Source organism: Cajanus cajan, chromosome 3 (genome assembly GCF_000230855.2).
Source record: "Cajanus cajan strain Asha chromosome 3, NIPB_CcT2T_4, whole genome shotgun sequence".
Classification (NCBI taxonomy): Eukaryota; Viridiplantae; Streptophyta; class Magnoliopsida; order Fabales; family Fabaceae; genus Cajanus; species Cajanus cajan.
Genome location: NC_138519.1, coordinates 13,646,577 through 13,659,665, shown reverse-complemented (window position 1 = coordinate 13,659,665; position 13,089 = coordinate 13,646,577). Strand labels below are relative to the sequence as shown.

General features: G+C 31.4%; 1 protein-coding gene across 1 annotated transcript; it reads right to left on the bottom strand.

Annotated features, from left to right (window-relative positions):
• Positions 1-1,423: 1,423 nt before the first annotated feature.
• On the bottom strand, positions 1,424-6,181 carry LOC109797308 (uncharacterized). The gene is made up of 7 exons (XM_020357308.3): positions 6,046-6,181; positions 5,383-5,464; positions 3,415-5,058; positions 3,262-3,337; positions 2,404-2,786; positions 1,929-2,027; positions 1,424-1,832 (listed from the first exon to the last, which is right to left on the bottom strand). The coding sequence occupies exons 3-7, from the start codon at positions 4,966-4,968 to the stop codon at positions 1,677-1,679; spliced, it is 2,268 nt and encodes a 755-aa protein (XP_020212897.2). The 5' UTR covers positions 4,969-5,058; positions 5,383-5,464; positions 6,046-6,181; the 3' UTR covers positions 1,424-1,676.
• Positions 6,182-13,089: the final 6,908 nt, after the last annotated feature.

Sequence of the window (13,089 nt, the reverse complement as noted above, 5' to 3'; positions counted from 1 at the left end):
GAATTGAATTTAGGTCATCATATTTCAAACTATCTTAATTCTAGTGATTGATTGATCGAACTATATAAAAGTTTATATAAGATATATGGTTCAATTATCATAATTCAATCAATTAATAAAAGAAAAATTGACTTAAGGAATAGCATGTTGAGGTTGATTTTATATTGTTAAAATTTAAAAAAAAATTAATATATATATATGCATATAAATTTAAAATTTTTAATATATAGATCAAATTTATAATTTTTTTTTAAAATTTAAAAATTATTATATAAATTCTAATTAACGTATAAAATATTTATATAGATATTTTTCAATTTGAATTAATCAAACAAAGAATCAAATGGTTTCTAAATTTAAAAAAAAAATTATAAACTTGATTTATATATTAAAAAATTTAATTTAATAATTAAATCCTTAAAATTTAAAATCGAATATAAATTATAAAATAGAATAAATCTACCAAAATTTAAATAAAACTTTGTATATATATATATATATATATATTTATTAACTTATACCTACTTATTTTTAATTGAAAAAATTAGAAAGTTATATCCAAGTGTATTTAAAAATAGCATAATTATAACTTAATCAGTATACTTCTAAAATAGGAGTGTATATTAACGAGTTCTATAATCATTTGTTAACTTACATCTACTTAATTTTTATTTATACCAAGTTAGCAAACTATACTGAAAGCATTTTTTTAAAAAATAAATTAATTCAATTTGTTAATTTAATCAAACTAAAACACAAATGAGTATATAAAAAGAATAGTTAGTTTTAATGAAATGAGCAGTTATTTTTTTAAAAGAAATTATTTTTTTCCTTTGAAAATAAAATCGGAGTATAGATGTCTTGGAAAAGTAAATACCAAATAAATACATCTCCTTTATATATTATTATAAATAACATCATACTTGATAAAAAAAAATATTACATAAATTATTAATTAAATCATAATACTCCATTAATAATGGAAGTGACTCCAAAAAAAGTGAATGAAAATAATTTTCAAGTGTAAAGATTTATATGTAAAGGAATCTGAAAAGCAAGCAAATGCCTCTAAACACACTATTTATTAAGTTAAGCAATTAAGAAATAATACATAAATAAATAATTTAGCCAACATATTTCGATTGATCCAATTCAAATATAATCTAAAATAAGAAAATAATTAAGCTAAATTTATTCAATTTGGATAATTAAAATCCACATCGATGAATACCGTTAGTTTGAATAAAGATGAACTAAACCCAACACAATCCATAAACATCTTCAATTTCTTTAATACCTGACTTTATAAAATGCTTATATAATTCGTAATTTTATAAAACATTAATTATTTTAATTTTAATATCAATTAAAATATGATAAAATCAATTTATAATGTAAAATAAAAAACTAAAATATTTCACACTTGCAAGTTGCAACTCGCGAGTTGTGGATCTATTGCGAGTTTACTGGAATTCCGTACATAGAAGCATAAATCCCTCATTGAAAAAATGGTTTAACTCTGTTACACACATTATCAATTGAATTAACTTCCGACATTGGAGGGAACCAACAACCATTCCCCAGTAAATTTGAGACATTTCTACAGCGAACTATTTCAATGGCAAGGCACCGAAAATTAAGTAGGATATACAGAAAATGGCACGTTATTAGAACTTTCAATTAGATTCTGATAATGATACCCCATCATCCTCATAGAACATAAATTGGCACAGCTTTCCACCTGCTTCATCAGCAAAGGCTATTTTTTTCCTCTCTTTACGCACTACTTGAGGCACTACATCTTGAGGAGGTGGACCATCATCAGCTAATTTCTGAAATTCATCAAAGATCAGTAATTAATCATACAGAAAATTGGAAACAGAAGAATAAAAGCTAGTTTCAAGAGTTGTGATAGGGAATGAACAAACCATTATCTTGCAGAAACGGCTGCAATCCCTTGACATGAAGGCCAGGCATCGTTTTGCAGCTTCTTCTGCCCTTGTGGCATTCTTAACAGCCATTCTTGCCTGAAAATCAATATCAATAATCAATAATTATTTACTAATCACCATATATATCAACTTATGTGCATGCCTCCACTAGAATAATTGAAATTACAAGGACTTTGGATCACTTTGCACTCTGTAGTTTTACATAGGAATAGAAGTTCCACCACAAAAAATGTAGGACAAATATTTCCCTTTCAAGTTAAATTTAATTTCTACCTTCAGCAATTAATGAATTAAATTGCTTGAATAACATCCACAATGACTAATGATTTAAATTTAATTTCTACCTTCAGCAATTAAATTATTTCAAATGAGCTGAAAATCTAGCAGGCTTCCATCAAATTATCACCATTCAGAAAGTAATATTGACTGAATAGGTTTGTGGTTATCATACCTCATTTACTTTATGTCTCAAAGACGTGTTTAGACAGAATTCAGATCGTAACATATCATCCACAATGTCCTTCATTGAATTCAATTCCCTTGTGAGTTTCATAGCAAGGCTTTCTACATCATGCATCTGCTGCTGTGTAAATGCAATTGCACTCTTTGAGCAACTCTGTACAGTGCTGCACCCTATGCGTGATGCTTGGCGAGAAGTATGAGGAATCTTGGAAATTCCTTTTGGATGGGAAACTCTTTTAGAAGTCCTAGGAATAACACTAATTTTGTTAGGGATATCAGTAAATCGTGCTCCTGTGACATCATCAAGCGTTTCTTCAGCTGTACCATTCATCTTATCAGTCTGCTCAGAAAAGCATAGTTTTCCCTTCCATTCTGCAATCATTATAACCCATTATAAGTAAAACAAAAATGCGGTAAAAGGTCGAGGTATTTTGAAGGAACAAAACATAATTGTAGTTGCACATAATAAAGAAATTTGTAGCTGTTTTCATAGAAACAAGTTATAGTTGACACAAGTGACAGAGAGAAAGAGTTAAAGAAAAAGTATTTTCACTCATTAAATAAAACTATAAAAGCCTTTTTTATTTCATTAACATTTAAACTCTCAATATAATGGATCAAAGTTAGAAATATTACTTGTTTCAAACATCAGAATAACAGTGACCCCAACCCCATTATGGTTTAACTTTCCCATTTCATGATACTTCTCATGTAGACTATAACTATACAACCACATTTCACCTCTTTCAACATAATCTCTAATTTCTCAAAATAAAGGTGGGAGGTTTTAAACATGTAATTGCCTCCGATGGATCAAGATCACAGCATAAATACTGAAGGAACTTACTCAATTTGTTTTTATGATTCAAATCAACGGACTGCCTGGCTTTACAGAGCCTTTCCTGAGAAGATGGTGAAATTGCCTGAAAAGAAACCAACTAATGAGAAGAGGCAATAATGCAAACCAAGACAAATATAAATTTTATGGTAATATTTGCACCTTTCTGGTAGATGGAAGCCTTTCAGGACGATGCAGCTTTGAACTACCATTAAATTCATCCCAGGAAGTCAATTCATCAGTAGCCTCACTGATATGTCTCTTCTCATCAATGTTTACTGAAGCAAATGATTGCTTCTCATAATCAGGGATATCATCTGAGCAACGAACCAGACATCCATCAGAAATGGGGTCATGTTCAATGGTAGAACTGGGTTCTACCTGATTCTCAGAATCAGTTGTAAATTCATCAGAATTGGGGCTATCTTCAGTAGTAGAGCTGGGTTTTACCGGATCCTCGGAACCAGTTGTAAATTCATCATTATTGCAGTCACCGAGGAAAGTATTATCATCTTTAAGCTCTACATCTATGTATTCAAGGTCTTTAGTAGCCTCATTAGATAGTGAGACTGCGGTGTCGGTGTCACCACCGGGTTGACTGTCATAAATATCAGAGCTACGACCTTCAACCAGAGCGAGTACTTGTGGGGATATGTAATGAAGATCTGGATGGATGATACACTCTTCACTTTCAAATTCTATTGCAGGCATGAATGGAGATTGGTCATTGCTTAGTCCTGTATTACTATTGATTACAATATCCATACTAGATGGCCTCACCATTTGTAATGGAATAAGCTCAACACGCTCTTGCCACACATTATTTAATTCATTCTCCAAATTCCATTCGTAGATTATCTCTGCTTCTTGGCTCTCTATAATAGAATAGTTATCCTGCTCGCCAAAACAATCAGTTTCAGGAACCTCAGATTTTACTTCAATGAGGGCAGATGAATATCCACTAGAGGATGGGATTTCTTGATCGGTTACGATCACTTCACTAGAGGGTGGAAACTCTTGACCGTCTTGGATCTCTTCACTAGAGGGTGAGCACACTTGACCGTCTTGGATCTCTCCACTTGAGGGCGGAAACTCTTGACCGTTTTGGATATCTTCAGTAGAGGGTGGTAACTCATGACTGATCAGGATCTCTTCAGATTTGACAACTAACATAATCTCTAGGGTATTAGTAGAGATTGGGTCTTTAAAACACCTTTTCTTCTTCGCCTTCGTATTCTTTGATATTTTAGATTTCCAGCTGCTGAGAGTCTCCATGAAATCAGAATCATCTACTACCATTTGCTCCTTTCCGTAGTCCTCCGGGAATGACAAATCTTCAATTTTTATGTTTCTTTCAGATGAGTCGAGACATTGTGAGTGTTTTCTCTTCCTTGTTTTGCAACTTTCTCTAATTTGCGTTAGGGTAAAATTGTCAAAGTCGTCATCATCCAAGTTATTGATTCTCTGATCATCACCATCATTGACATTACATACTGAAGCATCAGGCATGGTTTTCATAGTGCTTTCCTCAATTAAATCAGAGCATGATCTTTCAACAATTCCATCATCATTATGAGACAATAAGTCATCATATATGTCTGTGAACTTTTTAAATTTGAGTTTTGGTTGTCCACGAGCAACATTTGGAACTTTTGTAACTAAACCACCTTTAATGGCCTGGATGCAATGAAGCTGACCACAACACCGTAACTCCATATGAATGCTCTATTGCTCTACTCCCAAATCACAATCTTTGCACAGTATACTTCCGATATTCCCCGAAAATCTATCAAGAATTACCAACCACTGGGAACAGCAAAAGCAAACATTTAGAACAACGATTAAAGTACATGCAAAATCACGACTAATTTTGGATTTTCAAAATCAATTCTGCAAGAGAAGAACTTGAAAATAATTGATTTAAACTTCAAAAATGAAACTACTTAACCGCCCCCCCCCGGACCCAAGCAAAAATAACTTTTCCAAACTCACTTTTATAACACCATTCCCAAACACAAACAAATCCTTTTACCTCAACTTCTCCAAAATCTAAAATAAACAGACCCTAACTCATCAGACTCACGGGCAACAAAATTCATATAATTCCAACAGACAGTTGAATATAAATACCTGAATTACTCGTTTCAAGGAATCAACACTTTAGTCTTCGCCTATACTCCTATGCGGTAAATATCCAAAACACTTGCGGAACCTACATCAATTCCAAAGTTCAAACAATATAATAAGTGAAAATTCTATCACCAAAACATTAACTAAAACAGCAGTGAACACACACAAGAAAAACATAACATAAATCTGCACTAATCAGAACCACCAAGCTAGCAAAAACGGAATAAACCTCAAATTGAAGCGAGAACGCTCAAAACACAAAAACAAATCAAGAAATACACCATACTCATACTTATAGTACCAAAATCACACAACCATAGAATTAACACAAATCTGAACATTAAATGCCGTAGATTTCCACCGGCTAAATTAACCCTAATAATCGAATAGATTCGTAACTAGCTTTAAAATCATGTCTCCAAAGAAAACAAATCATTAGAAACTTCTAAACCCCAGAAGATTAAAAGGGGGAAAATACACAACGAAACACTTTCGCGGCTTAAAAAGTCACACGCGAATAGCTTGAGCCAAATTGGCGAGAAATCGAAAGCCAAAACAAATGAAAAAAAAAAAAAACAAAAAAAAAAGCAGATTTGGAGTCTTCAGATCTAAAAGAGAAGAAGAGGGTTTTGCAAAGCGGAAACGGAATACATAAACGCTCACCTGAGGATGGACGAAACGCTGCGTTTCGGAGCGCGGAAGAGAGGAAAGGAAACAGATCTGAATTAGGGCGAGTTCGCGAATGTGAGAGCGTGTGTTAGAGAGAGAGAGAGAGAGATTTACATTAAAAACTTGGTCTGAATATGTTTTATAGTATATAGCAGTGATGAAGAGCGAGCGCGGCAATTGATTTTGGCGGGAGTCTACTATAGTTTTTTATTTAATTTTTAGTTTTCAATAAATTAAAATTATACCCAAAAAGGAGAAAATTATCAATTTAGTTTTAATTTTTTTTAACAAAAAAAGTTGAACTTAAAAAAAAGGAGGAAAAGTGTTAATTTAGTTTTAATTTTATTTAAACAAAGCACTAAACAACTAACTTATTCAACAAAAGGATTTCTTTTTATCCATAAAAACAGATAAAAATTGGGGAAAATGTTTCCTAAATCCTCTCTGATATTTCATACTAGTTCTGTTCATACCTAGTCAAATGACGTGGCCATATCTCTAAAGAAAAATAATAACTGTAGCATTTTTTAATTAAATTTAAATTTAAAATTATTATTTTACAAATTACAATTTTAAAGTTTAATTAATATCAATTTTAATGATATATGATAATTTGATTATTATATTTTTAATTATTTAAAATTATCAAATGTTTCAAAAACTAATTGTGATAACAACTTTATTCTGATTAATATATATCTTTTTTATCTTAAGGTTGCTATGATACATTTACTCTAGCTATATCTTTAATTGTTATGATATTATCTTGAATTATTTTATCTTTATCGGCTTTGATAATATCTTGAATGTTGTATAACATAATCCCTCTTATATATGTCTAAATGCTCTAATATATTTTTTTATATTATAATTTGTATTAAGTGTATATCTTGCTTTGATAAACGTCTATTAAAAACTCCTTGAAGTCATAATGTATGACCTTTTGATTGGATGATCTTGTACACACTTATTAACTTGTTATTAAGTGTTGTAACTATTCTTAAATTGTAACCTCTATTAGTGAGTACTTTCTTTTACATTTATAGTGAGTAATCTCATAAAAAAAATTATGAAGTGTAGAGCTTGTAAAAAATATTTGGGTTAGGTGATTTTTTAGATAAGATCATTGTTGTTGTAAGTCTAAAGAGAAATTAAAAATTTGTTTGTAATTGGACTTAGTTATAGTGAAAATATTTTCATATTGAAGAAATTGGATATATATATATATATATATATATATATATATATATATATATCTTGAAGGGTTAATGGGTATAAACATTTATGTCCAAATATTTTCTTTCTTATCACTCGTATCACATTTTTTTGTGAAAACCTTTTTTTTTTGTTATAAATTTATGATGTTTTGTGAAAAAGGTTTTCAACTTATCACACACATAATTTAATCTCTCTTCTTGTATGTTTGTTTAAACTTCAAACATCTCCTTGTCTAGCATATTGTTTTAATACATATTTGCAATTTCACTTATTATTTGGTTTTCCAAGATTGTCCTTCATCCTTTTACACTTTCTTACCAAATTAGGTATTAGTATACATGTTATTCAATGACAAACCTTCATTATAGTAAGGCTTGACAGATGCACTCTCTCGTTTTAATTGAATTATTTGTGTATGTTTAAAAATATTATATTTTACACCCCTAATTTTATATATTAAATTCATTGATGATTGATTTTGACATTTATGTGTTGTTCTTTGTAAATGAGATAGAGATTATTATTATTATTATTATTTTTAATTGTTCCCATTAATCTAGGATCTTAGATCCACCATTGAATTGATATTGCTCAATTATACTATATTATGTTACTAATTTACAATTAAATCATTTCATTTTCAAGAATCCTTATAATTTGAGAACTAACCACTCCAATTACAGACATATATCAATCTAACTACATACTATGGTTACTAACCTAATTTTAGGAAAAGGAAAACACAAAATTTAACAAGTAAACTCTTAATTTCATCTATACAATCCACTTACATGATTAATGGTTACCAATATCATAGTCTCAATTCACCAAAAGTCATACAGTTCGTCTAATATCAACATAACAAACCAAATTCAAAAATCAATAGCATAATTGAAAACAAACACAACAATTTTAATCGGTCAATATCCTCACTATCATCAATAAGAAAACCCTTAATGATGAAACTAATGATAAGATGCTTGAGGTTTCTTCTCAACAAGCTCCATTGATGCTCCAATCTTTATCCATGGACTCCAAAGCTTCAGGACAAACCAAAAATGATGGAAAAGTAAGAAAAATAGTGTACCACTTCCTAGGAGGATAAGCAAAAGATGAAGAACTTGCCACAAGGAGAAATTATCTGATAAACATTCATAAGGAGAAAAGTTCTCCAAAGCGAGAGCAAAGCCTTTTAAAAGAAAAATTTGAAAAACTCAATTCTCATTTCATTCAAAAGTGACATCCAAATGAGGGGGAACATCAAGATGTAGAGTTTGGTAACTAGTGGTGTATGTTAAGCTAACCATGGTTACATGTAACCAAAGTTAGATTAACTTGTACTAGAGACTACTAACTCTTGTTACATTTACAAATTTGAATTTTCCTCCTAAAAATATCACTATCCTAAATCTAAGAGTCAATGGTAGCATGCCACATGAAAATGTGCAAATGGTGTGACTAGATGTCAACATCATGGATCTAAAAGAGTCAAAGGGAGCATGCCACATGACAATGTGCCAAAAGTGTGACTAGGTGTAATACATGTGACTTGTTAGAATTTGAATAACTCATGAGAGGTAGTAGTCCACAAAGTGGAAGTCCAACCTTGGGGTTTCCACACCCTTCCCCCACTCTCTCATGGGTCATTCAAGTTCAATAAACACATATATCATTTACTAGTTACACCCCATAAAATACTAATTACACCTCTAAAAAGAAAATTACAAGGGAATAAATTCTTACACTAATTGACCTAAACATACAAGGTTAAAAATAATAAAATATTTACAAAATATATATATATATATATATATATATATATATATATATATATATATATACACACAAATAAGATATGAACTAAAGAATTAACCTATAACTTAAAATGAGATTATACTTTTTACCTTCATCACGAGCACATTCCTCTTACATCTTTTTTTGACATTGTCCTTATAATAAAACCTTTAAGGAAAATATGTCATCACTTAAGCTTCTTATTTAGGAACTTATTCATAAAATTTTATAATGAAAGGAACGTAGAAGTTTGTCACTGTAACGTAGTAAGTTAAATCAGAAGGCTCAAAATCCCAGTATAGGTGATTTAGTAGCTTAGAATGGGCCGTTCAAAACTACTAAATTGACCTATAAATCGTAGTTGTGGAGAACGGGCCGTTCTGGATGAGTCCCAGAACGGGCCGTTCTGGTTTCAGAATGGGCCGTTCTGCATGTGATTTTTGCACATGACGAAGGGGTGTAGAACGGGCCATTCCGGATTCGAAATGGGTCTTTCTGGCCATTCCTGAACTTCTATAAATTGGGGTTGTGGGTAGTTGAGGAGAATGAGAGGTTTTAGAGAGAAGTTATAGAGAGAAGGACTCTAGGTCTATGAGCTCCTTTCTCTCTCTAATTTCTCTGTATGATTCTTCTTCTCCTCTAGACCACTAATGTCTTCTGTCTTCTCTTGAGTTTCAGACTAGAAAGCTTATTTTTGGAGGATTGAAGTTCAAGAGTCAAGCTTGGAGGATATTTCTTCTTCTTTTTCTTCTTCTTAGATTCTTGGCGATTTCGAGCCAATCTTCAGGTGAGGGAAGCTAGAATGTAGGTTGTTTAATTTCAGGAGAGTTAGGGAAGCTTTATGCATGATGTTCTTTTGTTGAAATAGTTGAGTTATTGGGTGCTTAAGTTGATTTATGTTGTTTATAATGTGTAAGTTGACATGATAGATGAATTTTAAATATGTTGTATATTGCTGAAGTTGTTTATAAAGTTGTTAAGTTGTATTAAGTTGATATTGTAATGAATATAGTTGTTTAATTAAGTTGTCTGCATGTTGTTAAAAAAATTATTAAAGTTGCATAGTTGTTTAATTGAATAAGAAGTTGTCAAGCTGGTATATAATGCCTATTGTTGTATTGTTGTAAGTTGTCTATCGTTGAAAGATGTCTATTGCTATAAAGTTGTTAAGATGTATATTGTTGTAAAGTTGTTAAGATGTTTATTGCTGTAAAGTTGTTAAGATGTCTATTGTTGTAAAGTTGTTAAGATGTCTATTGCTGTAAAGTTGTTAAGATGCCTATTGTTGTAAAGTTGTTAAGATGCCTATTGTCGTAAAGTTGTAAAGCTGCCTATTGTTGTAAAGTTGGAAAGTTAGGGACATATGGTGAAGATATATGTCCTATGTTGAGATACATAGTACTAAGGTGATAATTTGAAAAGTGGTTTTAAAGTTGAATCCCTTAGTACTGTGTGGGCGACATGGAAGTAGTCGATCCATGTCATGGTTGAATGACCAATTTGAGTAAGTTATCTAATTAGAGATGTAGTCTTTGACTAGGTACTAGAGGGTGCGTGGTACTTGGAGGACAGTGGGTGGGCTAACTCCATATGTGGATTGGTGATGCTAGCCAAGGCCGTGGTAGTCATACCCAAACCCTTCTGTCCTGATAATAGTATTGGACCTTCGAGTCTAAGTGGCACACCTGAGCAATCGCCTATTGTTGTCTATACCTGGTTCTCTTCGGAGTTCCTAACGCTGTTCTATACCTGACCTGGTTGAGATAGGTCAAACGCTAGATTCAGTAGGGTTTATGCCACCTAGACTGCTCAACCTCAATTGTTGGAGATCTCCCAGTTGTATATGCGTGACGACGCATTAAGTATTAAGTTGTATATTGTTGTTGTTATTGTATTAAAGTTGCTTCTAAGTTGTATGAATGAGTTGGGTTTTTATGTTGAACTGTATGGTCGTTTGTGATGATGATTGAATGAATGAGTAGTATAGTATTTTCCCTATACTTGTATGGTTGTTTATTGAACTCTAGCTTACCCTTCTGTTTCCATGTGGATGGACTGCTATGATCATACGGTGTGTGGGAGCAAATCAGGGCTAGGTTGGAGCTGTTGGCTGAGTCTGCTGCTAGAAGTGGAATTTTTGGTTCCTAGTGTCAGAGTTACCACCTTGGGTAACAGTTTTGTGCTTGACCGGCACTAGGAGTTAGTAGCTTTGGATAACTGTATAAATACCTAATACTTAAAAACTTAATTATTCTTATATATTTTTCATGTTTTTGCATTTATGAGTTATCCAATTTTATTATTTATCTTAGTTCACAAATTTTTAGTGCGATTCCACTAAGTGTAGGACCACGGTGGATCGTTACAGTCACTAAGTATTTGACCAAATAGAATCATCTAGTTCCTTTAAACATATCACTAAAATAACCTCAAACAAAGTTCGACACAACAATTATAATTAAGACACGCAACAAAGATTAGGGCAAGCCCTCTACCCACACTCCTCATGTATAATGAGTGAGACAATCTCCTCCCTCTTGGATAAACAAAACTTTACATCAAGAGTGCAAAGCAAGCCACAACAACCTTCTCATGGTTCTTTTTCAAAAATACAATTCTCTTGACGTAGGGTTCCAAGACAGCACACTAAGAGAAAGAGTGAGAGAGAGGGAGAGAGAGAGAGTATTAGGTTTGACATAATAAATTCCTTAGCATAAATAGAAATTATTGGGCTCACAAAGGCTAGGCCTAAAAGCTAAAAAGAAATTTCCTTTTGTTAAAGTATCATGTTTTTTCTAAAACCTTCTTTTAATTATAAAAACCCGTTTTAAAATAACCCATTAATCTCCTATAATATTTTTCATTAATTAAACCTCTTATATTAATTTAACTATGAAAACCATATTGTTACGCTTTTCATGCTAAATGAGCCTTTATTATGCTATCATTTAGTCAATTAATAAAATATTTATCTTTTTTTATTCATTATTAAGGAGTATTCTTCGTTGAACATGGATAATCTTCATCAAGGGCTTGACAAACACCAAATAGGTAGACATCTCCTCCCAAGTTGAGTTTTCTACACAAACAAGAGCCAAAATTTGAACTCAACCACTTGGTTAAGCCACACTCACACCAACTAAAATTGATACAAAACATTTTTCTTATCTAATGTATATATATATGGATAACCAATTTTATTTGGTCGAAAGATTAAATCTTAAAAAAATAGGATAATGTGGAGACTTTTTCAAAGGATAGAAGCAGCTAAAAAAATGAAGTTACGAGATCAAGGTGGTTATCTAAAACCAAGGAAGTCATCACACATAGTGAAGGTTTGCTTGAGAACTAATTCCACTATAAAATGAGACCTACAATTATAGTAAAAGGGGTGGTTTTTACTTATTATCTGTAGAGTGATACTGAGCACATTTTTCTTAAGAGATTAATCATCTATTTCCAATCATTTATGCGCTCTTGCAGTAAATCAACTCCTAGCAATTGGTCATTTAGCAAATTTTATTCCATACGATTGCAAAGTCAACCTAGCATTGGACTTCATAGACATAACGTCCCTTCAAGCAAATTGTAATGTTGTTTTTGGTGTCACTATTGGATTTCAAGGTCTTTTATTAAAGTTTTAATTTTTTTATCCTTTCTTTTGTTTATTTTATTATTTCACGCCATTGACGTGAGTATGTTAGTAATATTGTTTTATTTTTCTAGATAAGAATGACATGTTTAAAATTGAGATGTTTCTTTACCTTGTAGTATAGTAAGAAAAAAGGAATATACATATTTGTGATTTTTGATCATGCACGCTAACTTATATTTTTTATTTTATTTTTAAGGATAAAATAAAAATTAAAAATATTTAAAAATTGTCATGGTTGTAGATCACAGGATGTAGAAAGTTGATAGTTTCGTTTATTTGTTGAGTTTTTTTTCTTTCTTTTACTTCTTCTAAAAGTGGAATAAAACTTGAACCTTCAGGTTTCTAGTATATATAAGATCAATCATGATATT